Below are 22,465 nucleotides of genomic sequence, written 5' to 3'. Positions count from 1 at the left end.
TTGAGTTGGTATGAGGTGGCAAAATCCCATTAGCTGACAGACAGTTGCTCTTTTTCAAAGGGCTCCTGGTAAGTTTCTTTTGGAGCGCATGGGTGTAGGTGGTTCCAGCCAAAATCCCTGGGTCTGGTTCCTCAACTGACCTCCTCCATTGCCAACTGGCCTCCCACTCTCTATGCCTTTCCCTTGCTTTATTTTTTTCATAGTACTGAAATGGTCACGATATGACACACCTACTTTTATATTCATTGTCTGATTCTCTAATGTAACTTTCAGAACTTGTGTTTTTCACTGTTTCCATCTCAGTCCTGAGGACTATACCTGGCAAAGGGAAGTGCTCAGTAACTGTGGAGTGGGCCCTGGCCGGTTGGCTCAGTGGTAGAGCGTCGGCCTGGCGTGCAGAAGTCCCGGGTTTGATTCCGGCCAGGGCACAAAGGAGAAGCACCCATTTGCTTCTCCACCCCTCCCCCTCTCCTTCCTCTCTGTCTCTCGCTTCCCCTCCCACAGCTGAGGCTCCATTGGAGCAAAGATGGCCCGGGTGCTGGGGATGGCTCCTTGACCTCTGCCCCAGGTGCTAGAGTGGCTCTAGTCGCAACAGAGCGAAGCCCAGGAGGGGCAGAGCATCGCCCCCTGGTGAGCATGCCGGGTGGATCCCGGTCGGGCGTATGCGGGTGTCTGTCTGTCTCTCCCCGTTTCCAGCTTCAGAAAAATACCAAAAAAAAAAAACAAAACAAAACAAAAAAAACTGTGGAGTGAATAAATGAGAGGGAAGCAAGCTAGGATCAGGAAGAGGGGCTGTGTGGTGAGAACTGTCTTCCAAGCCCCTAGTTATTCACAGCCAGAGACAGCTCATTTCCTCCACTGCAGGCAACACTTGCTTCATTCACACTTTCTCTGCCCTTCCAGAAGAATCTCCCCTGGGCCTCAATGCTGAGTCTTTCTCATACTCTCAACTGGCATATATTACATTGAACCATATGGAATTGTCATTTTTTTAATTGTCATTAAAAAATGACATGGATGAATATCAAGAATATCATTGTTTTTTTGTATGCCTCAATGTAGAAGGCCCAGATAGTAACAATAACTTTCTAGAAATTATTAGGACTACAACTAATTGTTTGACACTTACTGAGTATTTGCTGTGTGTCAGGCAGTGTGCTGAGGGCCTTAGTATTTGCATTCTCACTTAATCCTTATAACTTTGTGAAATGCAGGTATTGTTATTCTGTTTTATGGATAAGAAAACTAAGATTTAAAAAGGTGAGGCGAACTTGCCCAATGTTATATAACACGTGGGGAGCAACGGAGCTGGGATTTGAATCCCTGTCTTTCTGCCTGGACATGTCTTCTCTTTAACTGCAGCCCTGTCTGGCCTCTGCACAAAGGTTGCACAGATGGTGAACTCTGACACTGCACCTTCCTAGGGCTGGTATCGCAGCCATACTTGTAGCAGAGCACTGGGTTATTTCCTTTCACTGTCCAGCTAGTGACCCTGTGACATCATTTCATGGGTCGAGTGTCGCAAACCAGCGCAACTCGTAATTTGGCAGGCCTAAGTGGGAACGGTAGAGGATTAGAAAATAAGCAGAAAGAAAAAGGATGAGATCAGGAGGTCTTCTGGTGGCTGATGATCTATCAAAAGCCCAGACACCCCCAAACAGCTTTATTTTATAATGCAGAGAGCAAAGCCATTTGCAAAACAGCTCAGATACAAAGTCACATTTCTGAGGCAAACCAATAATCCTCCCAAGTGCAGAAAACCCCCCACCATGCATAACATCTTATTAACTTCACAAAACAAAGGGTAATAATAAAAACTGCCTCCAGTCTCTTCGAGAGGGACATGGGGGATGGGACGAGTAGAAACCATCAACATCACAACTACCAGGGAGGTGTAGGGAAGGGTGTGTAAACAGCCCTTACCAACTTAATCAACCAATCAGGTTGTGGGGAAGAGCTTAGCCTTTAGCAGCTTAATCAAGCAAGTGAGGTGGGGGGATGGGCAGCAAGGACCCTGTCAGCTTACTGTCAGTCTCTCACACCTCTGTCCCCCAAAACTCTAAACTGCAAGGACCCTGTCAGCTTGCAGTCTCCCACATTCAGGATGGTGGGAGAGTACGGTGCTGTGGGAAGGCACAGTTATTGGAGTACGTTTGGAAAACTATGGGTCTTCCCTAGGCTTATTTATTTTTTTAAAGATAAACCTTTTTTATTTTATTTATTCATTTTAGAAAGGAGAGAAAGGAGAGAGACAGAGAGAGAAGGGGGGGGGGAGGAGCAGGAAGCATCAACTCCCATATGTGCCTTGACCTGGCAAGCCCAAGGTTTCGAACCGGCAACCTCAGCATTTCCAGGTTGATGCTTTATCCACTGCGCCACCACAGGTCAGGCTTCTTGTTTCTAATGAATAGAGATATCTACTTCAAAATGTGTTGTGGGGATTGAAAAACATGATTTTAAAATCTTTCAGCTCAGTCTCTTTAACATAAAAAAAAAAAAGTAATGCTCCATCCAGCACAAAATTTTGATTCAGATTACTCACCACATACCTGTTATACTGAAGGAAGACATTACATTGTCATTGTTATTCTCACACAGAACAGACAACTGACCTGTTAGGGAAGCACATTCTGCTCTCTGGTTCTCTGCAGGGTTTGTCTGGAAGCAGGAGGGAGTGGCTCTCCCAGTTGGGCACCAGAGATTCCATGGTGGTTATTTAACCCAAACTTGGCATGGTCAGGGTATGTCTGGGGGACAGACATAGATGTAAGACCCAGCTCAGCTGCCCTTGGGAACCACAAGATAATTCTTTTTTTAAAAAAGTTATTTATTTATTTTTAGTGAGAGAAGAGAGAAAGAGAGAGAGAAGGGGAGAGGAGCAGGAAGCATCAACTCCCGTATGTGCCTTGACCAGGCAAGCCCAGAGTTTCAAACCAGCGACCTCAGTGTTCCAGGTCAATGCTTTACCCACTGTACCACCACAGGTCAGGCCCCAAGATGACTCTTTTGCCCCAAATTTGCAAGTATGTCTTTAAAGAGAAGTGGGATTATTATTATTATTTTATTTATTTATTTATTTTGTGACAGAGACAGAGTCAGACAGAGGGACAGACAGACAGGAAGGGAAAGAGATGAGAAACAACAATTCTTTGTTGCGGCTCCTTAGCTGTTCATTGATTGCTTTCTCATATGTGTCTTGACCGGGGGCTACAGCAGACTGAGTGACCTCTTGCTCGAGTCAGCGAACTTGTGCTCAAGCTGGTGAGCCTTGTTCAAACCAGATGAGACTTGTGCTCAAGCTGGTGAGCCTTGTTCAAACCAGATGAGCCCGCACTCAAGCTGGCGACCTCGGGGTCTCAAACCTAGGTCCTCCGTATCCCAGTCCGACGCTTTATCCACTGTGCCACCACCTGGTCAGGCGAGAAGTGGGATTTGTCACATGCCCAGTTTTCAACATATGCTTGAGTTAAGGCAGTGCATTCTCCCAGCTCCCTTTAAGTGGTTGTTTGATTTTCCTTTCTTTTTTTAAGATTTTTATTTATTCATTTTAGAGAGAAGAGAGAGAAGGGGAGAGGAGCAGGAAGCATCAATTCCCATATGTGCCTTGACTGGGCAAGCCCAGGGTTTCGAACCAGCGACCTCAGCGTTCTAGGTCGATGCTTTACCCACTGCGCCACCACAGGTCAGGCTGATTTTCCTTATTTTATTTTCCTCACTCACCAGACCCTTTTAATTTACCTAGAACCCCCAACACCAGAATTCTGTGGCAGATAGCATGAAGACTTAGAAAGCTGCTGTGACCAAATACTGATGAGCACTCCTTATTTCCTATCACCTGAAAACTGCAAGGGGAGGTTTTTCTTTAGGGTTAGGTAAATATGACTTCAAAAACTAGAAGGCAGCTTGTCCTAAATATTTTAACCACATCCTCTACTGTTTCTCTCATATTTCATGGAGCCAGATCTTTTTATTCCATGTTTAGAAGTAGAAGGCTTAATAAAAACTACCCCAAAACTGCATTTCTGTTGAAGCTGAAGCAGGTAATAATAGATTCTTCTGGTTCCAATACTATAGAAGCAAGTTGGAAATAGGAAGTTAAAACATTCCCTCATGCTGGCTTTTTCTTATTTTTTGAGATATAATTCACATACTGTTAAATGTACCATTTTAAGGTATACATTCAGAGCTTTTAGTATCTCATAATTGTTGTGCAACTGCCACCACTGTGCAGTTCCAGAACATGTTTCATCTCCAAAGAGAAGCCCATACCCTTAGCAGTCAGTCTGAATTCCCTCTCCCTCAGCCCCTGGAGTCACTAATCTACCTTCTGTGCTATGTTTGCCTCTTCTGGACATTTCATTTAAATAGAGTCATCTAATGTTGATCCTCTTGTGCCTGTTTTTTTTTCACTGATCATAGTGTTTTAAATGTCCATCTATGTTAGAGCAGCATCAGTACTTCATTCCTTTTTTCTTTTTTTTTTTTTCTTTTTTTTTTTTTTTTTTTGTATTTTTCTGAAGCTGGAAACGGGGAGAGACAGTCAGACAGACTCCCGCATGTACCCGACCGGGATCCACCCGGCACGCCCACCAGGGGCGACGCTCTGTCCACCAGGGGGCGATGCTCTGCCCCTCCTGGGCCTCGCTCTGTTGAGACCAGAGCCACTCTAGCGCCTGGGGCAGAGGCCAAGGAGCCATCCCCAGCGCCCGGGCCATCTTTGCTCCAGTGGAGCCTCGGTTGCGGGAGGGGAAGAGAGAAACAGAGAGGAAGGAGAGGGGGAGGGGTGGAGAAGCAGATGGGCGCTTCTCCTGTGTGCCCTGGCCGGGAATTGAACCCGGACTTCTGCACACCAGGCCGACGCTCTACCACTGAGCCAACTGGCCAGGGCACTTCATTCCTTTTTAAAGCTCAACAATATTTCATTATACGGCTATTCCATACCCTTTGTATACCTGTTCATCAGTTGTTGGTCATCTGGGTTGTTTCTAGTTTATGGCTGTGATGAATAATGCAGCTATGAACATCCATGGACAAGTTTTTGTGCAGACACGTGCTCATTTGTTTTGGGTGAATAACCAGGAGTTGAATTCCTGGGCAATGTTTAACCTTTTGAGAAATGGCCAAACCGTTTTCTACAGCAGCACCATTTTCCATTACCACCAGCAATGTCCAAGGGTTCCAGTTTCTCTACTGCCTCACCAGCACATCACTTTTATTTTTTTGAGAGACAAAACAGGAAAGGAGATAAGAAGCATCAACTCATAGTTGTGGCACCTTAGTTGTTCATTGATTGCTTTCTCAGATGTCCTTGACGGGGGGAGGGGGGTGGCGGGGGGTGTCCAGCCGAGTGTGTGACCCCTTGCTCAAGCCAGCAACCTTGGGCTTCAAGCCGCAACCTTTGGGCTCAAGCCAGCAACAATTGTGGTCATGTCTATGATCCCATGCTCAGGCTGGTGAGCCTGCACTCATGCTAGCGACCTCGGGGTTTAAACCTGAGTACTCAGTGTACCAGGCTGACACTATCCACTGTGCCACCACCTGGTCAGAAAGTCACTATCTTTTTTATTATAGTTGTACTATTGAGTGTGAAGGGGTATCTCATTGTGGTTTTGATTTGCATTTCCTTGATGACTAAAGATGTCAAGCATTTTTTACCTGCTCACTGGCCATTCATATCTTTTTTGGAGAAATGTATATTCATATTTTTTGCCCATTTTTTAAATGGAACTATGTGTCTTTTTATCATTGAGTCCTTATTTTTTAAATGGACAATAAAAGGGAGAGGGAAGCACGGGGTTAAGCGGTGACGGGAGATATCCGAATTAGATCGCAATTTCCTAGTTTCCCAGCTGTAATGTTAATGGAAAATGTAGTAAAGCAGACTCTTGGAGGAAGTGAGATTTGTTGATGTTGGAAAGTGTAAGTATCCACTCAAATTGTACTCTATCTAAAAAGATTCCTCAAAGATTCTGGCTCAGGAAAACCTGTGCACAGAGGTTTGGGTGGTGGAGGGTTTTAGTCTCTTATTTAAAAAACATTTGCCTGAGCTTAGGACATTAGGAAGTCTGTATGTGTGATTCTCTTCTTCCTTAATATGGGAACTGAACGGACACTCCCCTTGGCTCACAGAGCTGTTGAGAACATTGGTTTTGTAGCTTCTTCAAAGTATGTCCTGTCTCAAATGAAGTGTTCAGAAAAGGAGGCCTTTTTTTCAAGTGTGATTTTTTTCTTTTACTTGTTGAACAGTGGCCAGGACTTCCCTCCCAGCCACCTCTGGGCCAGCAAGATCAGAGTGGTGGGTTGGGAGGACTCACAGGAGGGGCGGGTTCAGAATGACTTTCCCCTTTGCTTTCCTGCCAGAGCAGATGTTTCTGGACCAGATGAAGCCTGAGGAACCTTCCAGCTATGAAATATTAGGATAGAAAAACTTCTACGTCTGGATCTGCTGAAGACTTGCCTCAGCTCTCCACACGATGTCAGGTGGGAGGCAGGGACCTGGGCTTGGAAAGGGGTGAGAGGCTCTGCAGAATGAACAGCTGTTATCCATGAGAACCCACCCGGGTAGGGTGAACCAGGCTTGTTTTTCACATACTTTTGAGGGTCAAGACCATCTAGGTAAGAGGTGGAGGAAGAAGGAAGCCTTCTGTTGGGGTTCCTGGGAGAGTTAATAGCTCTCTTCTCAGCTCTTCATTTCCCTGAGTCTCTGTGTCTCTGTCCTCTTCCCTCCTTCCAGCTGAAAATCTTCACTCTTGGTGGAAGAGGAGGCAAGGAGATGGAGTTTGGTGTTTTTTGTAACATGCTGCTTTTTAATTTTCCTTTCTCCAGAAATTTATACATTTCTGGGTTTCTACTTCTCCCCACCCATCTTACTTTAGGTGGTGCAGTCAGCCCCTTTATGCTAGAGCTCTTGGGGTGGGAGTTGGAGATCTCAGCTTGACTTTTACCTGAATGCTCTGCATTGGCTTCATCTCCTATTTCTTGTTTTCTTTATTTCAGGAAGCCACATACCTTCTGCCTCTGGTCCATTCTCAGCCCTGACTCCAAGCATGTGGCCCCAGGAGATCCTGGCCAAGGTCACACAGGTACAGTAATTATAGCAGCCAGAAACCAGTGGCTGTGTTCCTAGGTTATTGTCTGAAAGGGACCTGCTGCTGCAGGTCCAGTGGGTGGCCACGGCTCCCCATTTACACAGGGTCAGGGGCCACCATCATAGATGGATGGCATCCTAGCACCATGTCCTCTCTGACTCATTCATTAGGTTGGAGCATGATGGCACTTTGTGCTCAGTATTAAGGGGATATAAATGCATGAAACATGTTTCTTGCCTTGATCTTATTTTGTTTGGCCTCTGGAGAAAACAGAAAATGCTGGAGAATTCAAGAGGGTGGTGGCCTCTGTAGGCAAGAGGAACACAGAGGAAGGGTGGCTTTTTTTTTTCTTTTTTTTTTTTTCATTTTTCTGAAGCTGGAAACAGGGAGAGACAGTCAGACAGACTCCCGCATGCGCCCGACCGGGATCCACCCGGCACGCCCACGAGGGGCGGTGCTCTGCCCATCCTGGGCGTCACCATATTGCGACCAGAGCCACTCTAGCGCCTGAGGCAGAGGCCACAGAGCCATCCCCAGCGCCCGGGCCATCTTTGCTCCAATGGAGCCTCGGCTGCGGGAGGGGAAGAGAGAGACAGAGAGGAAAGCGCGGCGGAGGGGTGGAGAAGCAAATGGGCGCTTCTCCTATGTGCCCTGGCCGAGAATCGAACCCGGGTCCTCCGCACGCTAGGCCGACGCTCTACCGCTGAGCCAACCGGCCAGGGCCTGGAAGGGTGGCTTTTGATCTGAGTCTTTTTTTTTTTTTTTTTTTTTACAGAGACAGAGAGAGTCAGAGAGAGGGATAGACAGGGACAGACAGACAGGAACGGAGAGAAGCATCAGTCATTAGTTTTTCGTTGCACATTGCAACACCTTAGTTGTTCATTGATTACTTTCTCATACGTGCCTTGACCCTGGGCCTTCAGCAGACCGAGTAACCCCTTGCTCGAGCCAGCGACCTTGGGCTCAATCAAGCTGGTGAGCTTTGCTCAAACCAGATGAGCCCTCGCTCAAGCTGTCGACCTCGGGGTCTTGAACCTGGGTCCTCCGCATCCCACTCCGACGCTCTATCCACTATGCCACCGCCCGGTCAGGCTGATCTGAGTCTTGAAGGCTGGGTGAATTTCAGCAGGCAGTGTCATGGGTGGCATCTCCCAGAACCTGTGGTCCTAGAGTGTATGCTGTATGACTGACTTCCTAATCCTGGTTCTAGAAGGAAGAGTCAGTGGAGCAACCGGAGTTCTGCTATGACGAGTTTGGTTTCCGGGTGGACAAAGAAGGTAAGTTTGAGCCCCTTCTGTGTAATCTTGAAGGTGTTGTTGGGGAGCACCCCAGCTCTGTGATTTTCATTATGCAGTTGTCCCATGCAGTTCAGGTGACCTGCATCATTCTCAGATCCAAGTGTTCAAGGGTCAGTGGCAGTTGGCAATCTGTGTATGTAGAGAGCTGACTTAATTTACACATCAATTCTTGACTGTAAGGCAGACGATACCCCTAATGCGTTGTCGAGTATCAGCTGTGTGTGGAGACCTGTGATTGTTTTGAGATTAATTTTATTAATCTTCATATAATAATAGAGGTAATGTTCCTTGTAGAGAAGTTAAAAAATACAGAAAAGTATAAAGGTTAAAACAAATTAACCTATAATTCTGCCACCTGAAGATAGCTGCTGACACTTTAGTGTATTCCTTTTCTGGCTTTGTGTTTATATGTATATATACTCATCATGTACATGGCTTACTTCTTCCTTTACCCTAAAATTTTTAAAAAAATTTTCAATTACAGTTGACATTCAGTATTATATTAGTTGCCATGTGTACAGCATAATGAGTAAACACTTATGTAACTTATGAAGTGATCATCCCAGTAAGTCTCGTGCCCACTTGGCACCGTGCATAGTTATTACAATATTATTGACTATATTCCCTATGCTGTACTTTGTATCTCTGTGACTGTTTTGTAACTACCAACTTGTAATTTTTTTTATATTTATTGAGGTGACATTGGTTAATAAGATTATATAGGTTTCAAGTGTACATAGAAATGTGCACTGTATATTGCATTTGTGGGCCCACTACCCAAAATCAAATAATCTTCTGTCACCATATATTTATCCCTCTTTATCCTTTACTACCCCCCACTGCCCTCATATACATGTTTTTATATTGCTCTTATATTTCAACATTATACCATAAACATCTTTTCTATCAGTTAAAACCTCTTTAAGTCTGACGAGGCAGTGGCGCAGTAGATAGAGCATTGGACTGGTATGCGGAGGACCCAAGTTCGAAATCCCAAGGTCACCAGCTTGAGCATGGGACCATAGACACGACCCCATGGTTGTTGGCTTGAGCCCAAAGGTCACTGGCTTGAAGCCTAAGGTTGCTGGCTTGGGCAAGTGGTCACTCACTCGGCTGGACACCCACCCACCCACCTCACCCCTGGTCAAGTCACATATGAGAAAGCAATCAATGAACAACTAAGGTGCAGCAATGAAGAACTGATGCTTCTCATCTTTCTCCCTTCCTGTCTGTCTCTCTCTCTGGCTCTCTCACTAAAAAAATAAAAAAGAACTCTTTAAAGGTGTATTTTTCGCCTGACCTATGGTGGCGCAGTGGGATAAAGCGTCGACCTGGAACACTGAGGTCACCAGTTCGAAACCCTGGGCTTGCCTGGTCAAGGCACATATGGGAGTTGATGCTTCCTGCTCCTTCCCCTTCTCTCTCTCTCTCTCTCTCTCTAAAAATCAATAAATAAAATATTAAAAAAATATATATTAATAAGGGTGTATTTTTCCAGTGACTGCGTAATATCCCATTGTAGCGGGTTTATCACAATGTTTTTATAACCATGCTTTTGTAAGTGGGTCTTAGGCCATATCCATTGTTCCCTACTATAAATATACCTATTGGTGGTTCCCGAGTGGGCTATTGCAGTGGTCCCCAACCTTTTTTGGGTAACGGACCGGTTTAATGTCAGAAAATATTTTCACGAACCGGCCTTTAGGGTGGGATGGATAAATGTATCACATGACCGAGACAAGCGTCAAGAGTGAGTCTTAGATGGATGTAACAGGGAATCTGGTCATTTTTTAAAAGTAACACATCATTCAGACAAATATAAATAAAACAGAAATAATGTAAGTTATTTATTCTTTCTCTGTGGACCGGTACCAAATGGCCCATGGACTGGTACTGGTCTGCAGCCCAGGGTTTGGGGACCACTGGGCTATTGGGAAAGCCGTTTCCCAGAACCCAGGATGTCCTGTCACAAGGATATAACTGTGACTAGAAGATTTTAATTGGCTGAAACGAGTCATCTTCAGGTCATTCATATTTCCAATTCTGACATATTGTATTTCCCTTTGTATAAGACGCTCTCATGTATAAGATGCACCTTAATTTTGGGGCCCGAAATTTGAAAAAGAAATGTATTACATAAAGTTATTGAACTCAAGTATTATTCATCATAAAATTCATACAACTCCTCATCACTTCAAAACTCTCATCCATTAGCTTGTCCTCATCTGTGTCTGATGACAAATCACTGCCTTCAACAATGAGCGCAAAAACATGCACGAAAAAGCGGGAAATGCAAGTAAAAAAAATCTACAACCACTGTATAAGACGCATCCAGTTTTTAGACCCCCAATTTTTTATTTTAATTCATTTTAGAGAGGAGAGGGAGAGACAGAGAGAGAGAGAGAGAGGAGAGACAGAGAGAGAGGGGGGGGGAGGAGCTGGAAGCATCAACTCCCATATGTGCCTTGACCAGGCAAGCCCAGGGTTTCAAACCGGTGACCTCAGCATTTCCAGGTCGACACTTTATCCACAGCTCCACCACAGAAGACCCCAAATTTTTTGAAAAGGGTGCATCTTATACATAGGGAAATATGGTAAGTTTTCTTTGTTCTGTGGTTTGCAGGCAGGTATTTGGAAGTCAAAAGCTGGTCCTGAGAGGAATTCAGGGACTTTATAATATGATGGAAATATTCTATATCTTGATGGGGACGTTTAGACATTTATTGATATTCACCAAACTATATACTTAAAATTTGTGCATTTTACTGCATGTAAACTCACTAAAGGTGAAGTTTTATAAAGCTGAGGCTGTGAGTGTGGCTTTAGGATGAGGCTCTCTGTAGGGCTTACACCGATATTGCCAGGTGGCGCTAAAAGCTTCATCCAGGTTGACCCAAGCATTTCAGGAGGCCAACTGTTGTCCTGTCTACACTGCAGCATCCCCAGTGCCTTGAACAGAAAGGTGGTCTTGGCCTTGTGGAGTTCTCCGGCAATAAACAAATATATGCTAGGGTCAAGAAGAGCTATGAAAAGATTTGAGAATTAGAGGACAGGAGGCAGGATGTATATATAAGGTGGTGAAGGAAGGCTTCTTCAAATGTGGAGACATTTGATCTGAGGCTAGGAGGGAAACAGTGAGTATAGCCAAGGAAGAGGAACAATAAATGCAAAGGCCCTGGGGTGGGAGTGAATTTGGTGGGTAAAGCTGGAGTGGAGGAAACAAGAGGAAGGCAGGAGATGAGGACAGGGACTGGACAGGAGGAGGTGCGTCACAGAGCCTTCTGCATGTCTGCGGTGGGTGAGTAGGTGTTACTAGAGGGCTCTGAGCAGAGTGACATGGTCTGACTTGTCATCTTCAAGGGCACTCTGACTGCCATGCGGAGGACTGCCTTTAGGTAGGCAGGGGTGGAACTGGGATGAAGGCTGTGGAGTAATGCAGAAGAAAGGTGATGGCTTAGACGTGGTAAGATTCTGCCTGTGCTCTAAGGGCCTGGCCAGCAGTATTGGTGATGGATAGACCATGGGATAGAAGTAGAGGAGAGCCACAGGTGGTTCTGAAGGTTAGGCCTGAGTATTGGGGGAATGAAAGTGGGTTTCTGGATCTGGGAGATGGCAGAGGGGCAGGTTTGGACGAGAGTGAAGAGCTTGGGTTTGCTGGTCCATGTGGCTGGGAACTGTGGCTCTGGATTGCTGTAGTAGATCTGAGCCCTGGACTGGAAGCCCAGAGATGTTTTCCTCCTCGCTCACTGTCCCGCTCTCCTGGCAGATGGTGCTAACCCCAGTTCCAACAGGCTGCCAGCTGTGTCTCTGATGGAGGACCCCCCACAACGGCTGCGGTGGCAGGCCCATCTGGAGTTCACCCATAATCATGATGTGGGTGATCTCACTTGGGACAAGATTGCCGTCTCCTTGCCCCGCTCAGAGAAGCTCCGCTCCCTTGTGCTGGCCGGCATCCCACACAGCATGAGGCCACAGGTGAGGCCATGGAGGCTGGACTGCAGAGGGCCACAGAGGGCTGTGGTGTCCCACCAAAGACTGAGTGCTTGTCGGCTCTCCTCCTCAGCTGTGGATGCGGCTCTCCGGGGCTCTGCAGAAGAAAAGGAACTCCGAGCTGTCGTACAGAGAGATCGTGAGGAACAGCTCCAATGATGAGACCATTGCTGCCAAACAGGTGAGCCAGGGTGGCACAGGGGCCCTCAGGAACTGAGTGTGGTCCTACAGGCAGGTGGTGGTTTGCCTGGGGTTACAGAAGTTCCCTTGTTGGTCTCATTAGCAGGGGTGGCTAGGAGCACAGTGGCTGCATGGCAGCCCTGGGTAGTCCTTTCACCCACAGATGTGTGCCTGCGGCAGTCTGGCTCCCTCCTGGGTTCTCTGTAGGCAGCAGGGAGAATGATCAAAAAGGCTATCTAACCAGGTGCACATTAGGAGATTTTTTTAAGCTAGAAAGAGAAACAGGAAGGGAGTGATGAGAAAAATCAACGCGTAGTTGCGGCACCTTAGTTGTTCACTGATTGCTTTCTCATATATGCCTTGATGGTGGGGGGGGGGGATCCAGTTGAGTGAGTGACCCCTTGCTCAAGCCAGCGACCATGGGGTCATGTCTATGATCCCACGCTCAAGCCGACAGCCTCAGGGTTTCGAACTTGGGTCCTCAGCATCCCAAGTCAACACTCTCTACTGTACCACCACCAGGTCAGGTGACCTGGAGAATTTAAATACAGATCTCTTGGCCTCATTCCAGAGATTCTCATGCCCTGGTTCTGGCCTGAACGAAGGGAATCTGTCATTTTATTTTTGTAAGTCCCCTGGGTGAATCTGGCAAAGTCAGCTACACACTAGCTGGGCTCCCATCCTGAATGGATGAGCACAAGGAGTCCCTATTCCTAGGAGAGAAGCCCACCTGGGTTGTTTCCCACACAAGGGTCTCTTAGCCTCCCTCAGGTCTCAGGGTATCAGCAATGCGGAGGGTGTGGGCCTGCAGCCTGCAGCTGTCTCACAGGGTTTTGTTGTGGGCGGGCTGCTGACAGATCGAGAAGGACCTGCCCCGCACCCTGCCCAGCAACGCCTGCTTCGCCAGCGTGAACAGCATTGGGGTGCCCCGCCTGCGCAGGGTTCTCCGAGCACTGGCCTGGCTCTACCCAGAGATTGGCTACTGCCAGGGCACAGGCATGGTGAGCACAGCCCGGGAAGGGCAGGGGTTGTCCCAGTGCTGTTCTCCAGGCCCCCAGGGACAGACGATCTCATCATCCAGGGCAGTAGGACAGGAAGCAGGGGTAGAGGCGGGAGTCCCTAAAGGAGGGTTGGGGCAACCAAATGTGGTGGTTGTAACCTTGAGGAAGGGCACACGGTCGACATGACCCTCAGAGCGAGTGCTGTTTCTAAGTTGTACGAGACCTGGGTCGAGGCCCCTTGTCCCCCTGCCCTGGTCAGGTGGCCGCCTGCCTCCTGCTGTTCCTGGAGGAGGAGGATGCCTTCTGGATGATGTGCACCATCATCGAGGACCTGCTCCCTGCCTCCTACTTCAGCACCACCCTGCTGGGCGTCCAGACAGACCAGCGGGTTCTGCGGCACCTCATCGTCCAGTACCTCCCTCGCTTAGACAAGCTGCTCCAGGAGCACGACATTGGTAAGAGCTGCCCGTCCTCTTCCCTGGGGTCCTGCCACGCTGACTCAGACACCGCACATCTGAGGCCTCCAAACAGAACCTTCAGAGGATGTGGCATTTGGGTGTCTTGGGGGAAAGAAAGGAGCTCTGATGAGGACCAGCCCATGGACACAGCACTCGCAGTCTTGTTCTCTGACACCCCGACATCTGTCTCCTCCCCTTGGTGCAGGGTGGGCCTCTTGCTACTCTTTGGGAGGTATTTTTCACCTTTTCCTGAGCTCATGTGCCTGGGGTGTCCCTTCTCTCAGACCACTTCATGCCACTGTCCCTGGTTGGTGTCCACAGAGCTGTCCCTAATCACGCTGCACTGGTTCCTCACGGCCTTCGCCAGCGTGGTGCACATCAAGCTGCTGCTGCGTCTCTGGGACCTGTTTTTCTACGAGGGCTCCCTGGTGCTCTTCCAGACCACACTGGGCATGCTGGGCCTCAAGGTGCTGCTGCAGCCCCCACGCCCTCAGGGGCTACACTGCTCAGTTCCCCAGCAGAAGATGAGCCCTGTGTGCCAGATGCTCCTGTCCCAATGCCCCTTCTCTGGGAGATGCTGTGGGGTCCAGGCCCCAGCATAGAGTGGCCTGAGCCCTGGCCCCTCCTGAGAGCCCCTGGGGGTGGAGTGGGGTGGGGTAGTCTCCTGGGGCCAGGGACTCCTTGTGCTCCGCTGATCATCCAGGAAGTCACCCATGCCTGGGGATGGTGAGTGGGGTCAGCTTGTGGGCCTGGGGCCAGGCAGTGACTTTTCCCCTCCTTTCACATGGCCCAGGAGGAGGAGTTGATCCAGTCAGAGAACTCAGCCTCCATTTTCAACACTCTGTCAGACATACCCTCACAGATTGAGGATGCGGACCTGCTGCTAGGGGAGGCCATGCGGCTGGCCAGCTCCCTTACTGACATGGCTGTGGAGACTCAGCGCCGCAAGCACCTGGCCTATCTAATTGCAGACCAGGGCCAGCTCCTGGGGACCAGCACCACCGCCAACCTCTCTCAGGTGGGCCTGTGAGGGAGGAGGCCCTGCTTTACCCACAGTGTGAGAGGGTCCTTTGAGGAAGCCCAGAGTGAGAGCCCTTCCCCACACTGCCATTCCCTCCCTAGTTCAGTACCCAGGGCCAGGCACAATTCAGCAGACCACAGCTGTGGGATGGCTGACACTACATTTCTCGAGCCAGCCTCCAAGGCCATTTCCCATGATGTAGCACACATAACAGGCCCTGGGCTGCCTCACAGAAGATCTCTCTTCCCTTCCTCTGGTGCTGAGGTGCCCTCCTGCTGCTGACCACTCTCATGCCTGCAGGTGGTTCGTCGCAGGACACAGCGGAGGAAGTCTGGTATCACCTCCCTGCTCTTTGGTGAGCACTGTAGCATGTGCGGCTAGGCCCACCCAGTAGCTTCTTCCCCGCCAGCCGAATCTAAGCTCTTGGAGCCTGGGATGGGGAGCGGCAAAGACCTCATACCCCGGGGTGGACTCTGAGCTTCCCTGAAGATGGGAAGGGGGCCAGGCAAAAGCCATGGCTGCCACCGCTTTCTGGACTTCTTAGGGGAGGATGACCTGGAGGCGCTCAAGGCCAAGAACATCAAGCAGACAGAACTGGTGGCTGATCTCCGGGAGGCTATCCTACGCGTGGCACACCATTTCCAGTGCACTGACCCCAAAAACTGTAATGTGGTGAGTCGTGGTCTCCTAGTCCTGTGTCCAGTGGCTGGACTGGCTGCTCTCTTTTCTCAGCCGCATCCTGAGGCGCATTCCACTACTTTGCCAGGAGCTGACCCCAGACTACAGTATGGAGAGTCACCAGCAGGACCACGAAAACTACGTGGCTTGCTCACGCAGCCACCGGCGCCGGGCCAAGGCCCTGCTGGACTTTGAACGCCATGATGATGATGAGCTGGGCTTCCGCAAGAATGACATCATCACGGTGTGTGGGGCAAGGCTAGGGAGGCAGGTGCTCAAAGACAGGTGGAGCCTGGTGGCTGGGAGCAGGTGACATTGGTCCTGCCACCTGTTGGCCCAGAGGCGGCGTGCAGCCAGGTCGACCTGGCTGAAGATGAAACCGGTGTGAGAAGCACTGGGCCCAGGGAACCAAAGCTTTGCATCCTGGTCTTTTCCTCTGTAGATTGTTTCTCAGAAGGATGAGCACTGCTGGGTGGGGGAGCTGAATGGCCTGAGAGGTGAGGTCTGATCTCCAGCTGGGGAAGATGGGTTGGGCACTGAGGCTGGCCACTCTTGGCTGCATCCCTACCCCTCTCCCCTCCCCTCCCCTCCCGACCCTTCCCCTCTCCCCTCCCCTCCCCTCCCGACCCTTCCCCCCTCCCCTCCCCTCCTCAGGAACTAGGTTGAGTCTGTCCTCAGCCCCAAGGGGTGAAGTATGGGGACACTAGGCTCCTCACAGGACCCTGCCTCTCCCACAGGCTGGTTTCCAGCCAAGTTTGTCGAAGTCCTGGATGAACGGAGCAAAGAGGTAAGAGGGGCACAGGGTAGGCCTGCTCCTGGGAGCTGCTGCCCTGCCTCCAACCTGGCAAGGCCTGCACAGGGCCTATGTCCTGAGCAAGTTCTGGCTTATGGCAGTATGTGAGGACAGGGAAAGGGTGGCTGGCCTCTCAGACCCCCGTCCCCCACCATCAGTACTCCATCGCGGGGGACGACGCTGTGACTGAGGGAGTCACGGATCTTGTGCGAGGGACCCTCTGCCCAGCCCTCAAGGCCCTGTTTGAACATGGACTGAAGAAGCCATCCCTACTCGGGGGCGCCTGCCACCCCTGGCTGTTTATTGAGGAGGTGAGTCAGTGACCGGACCCATGTCCCCCACTGTCCTTTTCTCCAGGTCCCTTGGCTCTATGGAGCTGGTGACAGGAGCTCATGGGGTGGTGAGGTCACCTGGGACATACCCCATTGTCCCTGGCACTGTCCCCTTGCTCCCCAGGCAGCGGGCCGAGAGGTGGAGAGAGATTTCGACTCAGTGTATTCTCGCCTGGTGCTGTGTAAGACATACAGGTAACTGAGCCCAGTATACCGCCCTGGCAGGGATTCCTGGCAGCCTTGTGGCAGGGGAGAGGGACCTGGCAGCGCTAGCAGCTTTGGTCCCCCTCTTCCCCAGGTTGGATGAAGATGGCAAAGTTCTAACCCCGGAGGAGCTGCTCTATCGGGTAGGCAGGGCCACAGGTAGGCCTGGCTCCTGGGTTGGCAGCTGGGGGTATCTGAGTGACAGCTGTGTCCTCCCAGGCCGTGCAGTCTGTGAATGTGACCCATGATGCTGTACACGCACAAATGGATGTCAAGCTCCGCTCTCTCATCTGTGTGGGACTCAAGTGAGTGTCTGTGCCTGCTACATGACAGTCCAATCAGATTGGGCCTTCTAGAACCCCCAGGATTTTGGAAAGTGGCAAGGGTAACTCCCAAAACGCTTTACTCCAGCGCAAGACCAGCTATTGCTTTGTGGCCGAGGAAGGCACTTGGCAGTCTTATGAAGCACAGATTTTAGCAAGGTGACTGGTGAAGGGGCTACTCAGAAATGAGGTTATTGTAGCAAGTGAGAGGGCCTGCCTGAGGGCACTTGGGCATTTGAGAGGCTCAGGCAGGCTTGGATGAATGAGATGTCTCTGGACTTGCCACTTGGTGTGGAAGAAGGGGTAGTTTGAGAGGGACAGATGCCTGTAGAGACTAGCTCAGAATGTGGCTGTGGCCCCATCAGGCTGGCAATTATGTGCTTCATTCCTGGACTGACCAGCAGGGGTAGGGCTACTGGCAGGAGGCGGTAGCTGTCTCAGATGTAGAGGAAAGAGTTGTGACAGGACGGAGGGCGTGGCGACAGTGGGTCCCAGAGTGGGAGAGCTGGAGTGAGGAGCTGAAAGAAAAGGAGGTAGGGGCACCTGAGGAGGCTGAGAAGTGGAGGGAAAGGGCCTGGGGCTAGAGAAGTCCTGGAGTGAAGATGGCCCAGCCAAGCACCAGAGGGCAGAGCCCACCCATGGTCCTCAGAAGAGCTTGTAGATGACCTACTCTTTTCCCTGTCCCCAGTGAGCAAGTCCTACACCTGTGGCTAGAGGTGCTCTGCTCCAGCCTACCAACCGTGGAAAAGTGGTACCAGCCCTGGTCCTTCTTGCGCAGCCCTGGCTGGGTCCAGATCAAGTGTGAGCTCCGGTGAGGACCCTGCCCCGATGGCTGGACTTTTAGAGCCCAGGCCTAGTGGCCCTGGGGTAGGTAGGTGAAAAGAGCCAACTTGAGGGTGACTGACAGCTTCCCTTTCTTCCCCTCCAGTGTCCTCTGCTGCTTTGCCTTTAGCCTCTCCCAGGACTGGGAACTTCCTGCAAAGAGAGAGGTGGGTGCTTGGAGTTGGTTCCCAGCCCAGCAACCTGCCTTCCTTCTGAAGGGGCTGCAGTGGGTATGTTGGCAGATCAGTCCAAACCCTTCCTGGGTGGCTAAGGCAGGGCCAGCACTCATGGTGGTGTCGCCTGAGTGCTGGCATGATCTGTAAGAACCACTCTGGTCCGGCTTCTTTGCTGTGTGGCCCTTGACAATGAGGGGCTATCCCTGTGTGCAGGAGAAGAAGCCCCTGAAGGAGGGTGTCCAGGACATGCTGGTGAAGCACCACCTTTTCAGCTGGGACATAGATGGATGACACCCTTACTCCAGTGGCCATGTCAGGTCTCTCCCAACCTGCCGGCTACTAGAGTAGCTCCTTCCTCAAGCAAGAAAACAACAGCACTGGCCTGAATTGGGATGGGGGCTGTGGTGTGGGCCTAACCCAAGCTGAGGGATTAAGGGGAGACATTGGAGCTTTGGCCTGGCACCATGGTAGGGAGACTGACTACAGGGCAGTGGATGGCAGCAGCCAGAAGGTGGGGCCTGGCTCAATCCATTCCTCCCAACTTCATTACTTGTACTGCCATCAGTTTTTGCTCAGGAAGGGAAGGGTTATAGGTCAAGGCTCCTTGGCTTATAAATAAATTGTCTTTGAGAAAACACCTCACCTCTGTCTTCAGTCCAGTTAGGGCCATAAAGCTGTACGTTTAAGGTTCTACCTCTTCTGGAATGGTCTAGAATGGCCAGCCTGGCCTGAAAGGTATGATTATGGTGTAGCCCCCAGCTGCTGAACACCTGGAGCCCAGCCATACTCCCCACCACTTCCATAGATTGAACAAGATGGACTAACAAGCTGGTGTTTTTGTTTTTATTTTAAAAAGTTCACACAGCTTCCCCACCTCTTCCCCCAGCACTGGTTTTGGTGACTCCCTCCCCAAACCCCTAATAATGACAATAACAGACTGAGCCCCAGGCCAGGAGGAAGGCATAGCTTAAAGACCACTTCTGGCCTCATTACAGGGCTAATACCCCTGCTGTCCCAGGGTCACTGGCTGCAGTGAGGCAGCAGGATGGAATGTGGGCAGGTGGCCAGGAAGCACCTCTGCCCTCATGGCACTGATAAGGGGCAGAACAGATAGGATACAGGCTGTGATGGGGTGTCTACATGTCAAACACACGTGATGGGTGGAGCAGTGGCCTCCAGGCCCTTCTGTATGTGCACAGTAGGATGGGAGGGAGCTGCATCCATCTCCCACCCCCCAAAAATATATGTGTATACATATGTATGGCGATATATAATATAGAGATATGTACACCTGTACAAAACACATTTGCCACCAACCACTAAATGATTACACTACACCAAGACACTAACATGGCAGTCCCCTCTCCAACCCCAGAAGCCTGGGGTTGACATCACCGGGAATGAGGAGGTAGAGGCCCAACTCGTTTCTTTCCTTGCAGGGAAGAGAAACAGATTCACGCCTCTCCCACCTGAGTAAACTGCAGCCAGACAGGGTACCTCCAACCTCACAAAAGGAGGTCAGATAGAATGCCCCTGGCCTGTCCAGGTTTCCAAAACCCCGGGGTGGACCCAGAGCTGCTGCTTAGCAGCTTCTCTCTTGGCTGAGCCTTGGCCAGGGAGGAAAAAGCAGGGTCTGTGATTGTCAGGACTCACGATCACGCAGACACTGGTTCAGATGGGAACCAGCTGAGTTCCCAAAGCTCCCTGACTTCTAGCCCCTCCAGTCCCCTGGCAAACCTGAGAGCTACAAGCAGGAATCCCAATGTAGCTGCAAGTCATGGCCATCAAGGAAGTCTGTGGAGAAGAGACTGGGGGTTGTGGTGCTGAGTGGGGCCAAGCTGAGCACGGGGCCACCTGATGATAGCTCCAGCCAGTCCATGCTGTCCAGGTGGCCATCGGCCAGGTCCAGGCCCATGCTGCTTGGCTCAGGAGCAAAGTGCAATTCTGAGGTGTCCATGGGTGAGGGGGGGTGGTCCAGGATGGCAGAGCTGCTCAGCATCTGGCTATGAAGATCGTCAATGAGGGAGAGGGGCTCTGGCCCTTCTTGTCCTCCGGTCAGCAAGGGCAGCCCCGTGCTGCTCTCCAGGAAGTCCTCCAGGCGCCCAGGGAGGGCAGGTGAGGCTGATGGAGGCAGAGCAGCCTGGGGAGGCTCAGCAGAGGGTGGGGACTGTGTGGACAGGGGTGACCTGCAGGCTGCTGTCGAGGGGGGCTTCTCTTTCCCTGGCAGTGTTGGTGGCTCCTTGAAATCTGCTGAAATTTCTGCCAATCAAGAAAGTGAATGGATGTCATAAACCAGGCTTGATTAAGACCTGAAACTGGACCCTGTCTTACACCAGGTATAAAAATGAACTCAAAATGGGTCAAAGACCTGATGTAAGAGCTAAATCTACTAAACTCTTAGAAGAAAACAGGGGGGGGGGGCAATATTTATGACATTAGATTTGGTGAAAATTTCTTAGTTATGACACCAAGAGGATAGGCAACAAACAAAAAAAGCTGGACTGTAGAAAAATTTAAAACTCTTGTGCATCAAAAGACACTATTGAGTGAAAAGACAACCCATGGAATAGGAGAAAAGACTTGCAAATCATATATCTGATAAGTGATTCATATCTATAGTAAAGAATTCCAACAATTCGACAAGGCAAAGGACTCATGCAGACACTTTTCCAACAGAAGATACACAATGGGCTATAAGCACATGAAAATATGCTCAACATCACCAATCATCAACGAAATACAAATCCAACCACAATGAGATACCACTTCACACCCACTAGGATGGCTATGATAAAATAAGCGTTGGATGCTATGGAGAAATCTGAACCCTGCCCACTGCCGACATGAATGAAAAGAAGCAGTTGCTGCGTTTCTATGGTCTCTCAAAAAGGTAAATATTAAAAACCTGTGATCCAACACCACCACTTCTGGATATTCACCCAAAAGAAGTGAAGGCAGGAACTCAGATGCCTGCCCATGTGCACAGCAGCATTACTCAGAGTAGACCAGAAGTGGAAACAACCCAGGTGTTCATCAATATAATGTACATCCATACGATGAAGTATTATACAGCCATGAAAGAAATTCTGGCACATGCTACAATATGTATGAACCTTGAGGACACTATGCCAAGTGAAATAAGCCAGAAACAAAAGGACAAATACTGTAAGATTCCACTTAAATGAGGACCCTAGGGGAATCAAAATCACAGAAACAGAAGTTACCAGGGACTGGGGAAAGGGAGGCATGGGGCATTACTGTGTAATGGGTCAACAAGTGTCAATATAGGATGAAGTTCTAGAAATGGATAAGGGTGATGGGTGCACAACACAGTGGATGTACTTTTAATGCCACTTAATTATATAAGGTCTACCGGAAAGTTCTGTCCGTTTTTGGAATAAAACAAAATACAAATTTTTCTTACCGTCAATAAACTTTATTAAATAATATATTTCCACACCAATCCTATCTTCCGAATATGGTCCAAAATGGTTTGCTGAGCTGAATTAAGCCTTTCTGCTATCTCCGATGTTGTCAGAAAAGGATCTTGCTCCAACATGGTCTTAACACCATCGTCATCGATCAAAGATGGTCGCCCAGAACGTGGCTTATCAGAAAGGTCAAAATCACCTGTTTTGAATTTTTTGAACCATCTTCTGCATGTCCTATCAGAAACTGTACCTTCACTAAACACTTTCAATAAATTTCTACATGCTTCTGTAGCATTTCTTGTTGAAATTCGTATACAATACAGTGGCGTAAATGAACTTTATCAGTAGCCATAGGTACGCTTATCACTTCACACATAAGACTAACATGAATCAACTTTGTTAATTTGCTACGTCAGTATGAATACATTAAGTGATAAAAATAGGCACATATGCACCAAATAAACATGTGCTTATGTGTTGAAACTTGTGATAGAAACGGACAGAACTTTCCGGTAGACCTTATACATTTAAAATTGTTATTAGAATGGCAAATCTTACGTATAATTACCACAATAAAAATTATGCAGACACCAGGCTTGCTCCCTGACCCTCTAGATCCTGTCCTCCCTCCCACTCTCCTCCTATCCCAGCTGGGGATGCTGCTCTCACC

At 49.5% G+C, this 22,465-nt stretch overlaps 2 protein-coding genes across 6 annotated transcripts in view; one reads left to right on the top strand and one right to left on the bottom strand.

The window, feature by feature from the left end:
• The window catches only part of SGSM3 (small G protein signaling modulator 3), a 58,369-nt gene extending 39,368 nt beyond the window's left edge, over window positions 1-19,001 (top strand). The window contains exons 2-23 of one of the 2 annotated variants that reach the window (XM_066257294.1): window positions 3,552-3,682; window positions 6,366-6,480; window positions 6,997-7,082; window positions 8,299-8,365; window positions 12,153-12,361; window positions 12,450-12,557; window positions 13,414-13,557; window positions 13,817-14,012; window positions 14,337-14,482; window positions 14,809-15,033; window positions 15,337-15,391; window positions 15,581-15,708; window positions 15,803-15,958; window positions 16,157-16,211; window positions 16,452-16,501; window positions 16,666-16,818; window positions 16,964-17,034; window positions 17,138-17,186; window positions 17,263-17,348; window positions 18,055-18,177; window positions 18,295-18,356; window positions 18,576-19,001. In XM_066257294.1, coding sequence (XP_066113391.1) covers window positions 6,474-6,480; window positions 6,997-7,082; window positions 8,299-8,365; window positions 12,153-12,361; window positions 12,450-12,557; window positions 13,414-13,557; window positions 13,817-14,012; window positions 14,337-14,482; window positions 14,809-15,033; window positions 15,337-15,391; window positions 15,581-15,708; window positions 15,803-15,958; window positions 16,157-16,211; window positions 16,452-16,501; window positions 16,666-16,818; window positions 16,964-17,034; window positions 17,138-17,186; window positions 17,263-17,348; window positions 18,055-18,177; window positions 18,295-18,356; window positions 18,576-18,655 — 2,256 coding nt within the window. In that variant the 5' untranslated portion in view covers window positions 3,552-3,682; window positions 6,366-6,473 and the 3' untranslated portion in view covers window positions 18,656-19,001. The remainder of the gene's footprint in view (window positions 1-3,551; window positions 3,683-6,365; window positions 6,481-6,996; window positions 7,083-8,298; window positions 8,366-12,152; window positions 12,362-12,449; window positions 12,558-13,413; window positions 13,558-13,816; window positions 14,013-14,336; window positions 14,483-14,808; window positions 15,034-15,336; window positions 15,392-15,580; window positions 15,709-15,802; window positions 15,959-16,156; window positions 16,212-16,451; window positions 16,502-16,665; window positions 16,819-16,963; window positions 17,035-17,137; window positions 17,187-17,262; window positions 17,349-18,054; window positions 18,178-18,294; window positions 18,357-18,575) is intronic. The other variant, XM_066257304.1, reaches the window with a different exon arrangement.
• A 150-nt stretch (window positions 19,002-19,151) lies between these two features.
• The window catches only part of MRTFA (myocardin related transcription factor A), a 109,490-nt gene continuing 106,176 nt past the window's right edge, over window positions 19,152-22,465 (bottom strand). For all 4 annotated transcript variants that reach the window (XM_066257272.1, XM_066257255.1, XM_066257266.1 and 1 more), the window contains one exon: window positions 19,152-20,623. In XM_066257272.1, the coding sequence (XP_066113369.1) occupies window positions 20,109-20,623 (515 nt within the window). In that variant the 3' untranslated portion in view covers window positions 19,152-20,108. The remainder of the gene's footprint in view (window positions 20,624-22,465) is intronic.

The sequence above is a fragment of the Saccopteryx bilineata genome, chromosome 1 (assembly GCF_036850765.1).
Source record: "Saccopteryx bilineata isolate mSacBil1 chromosome 1, mSacBil1_pri_phased_curated, whole genome shotgun sequence".
Taxonomy (NCBI): domain Eukaryota; kingdom Metazoa; phylum Chordata; class Mammalia; order Chiroptera; family Emballonuridae; genus Saccopteryx; species Saccopteryx bilineata.
Note: the sequence above shows the minus strand (reverse complement) of the source record. Positions and strands in the feature narration are given on the sequence as shown.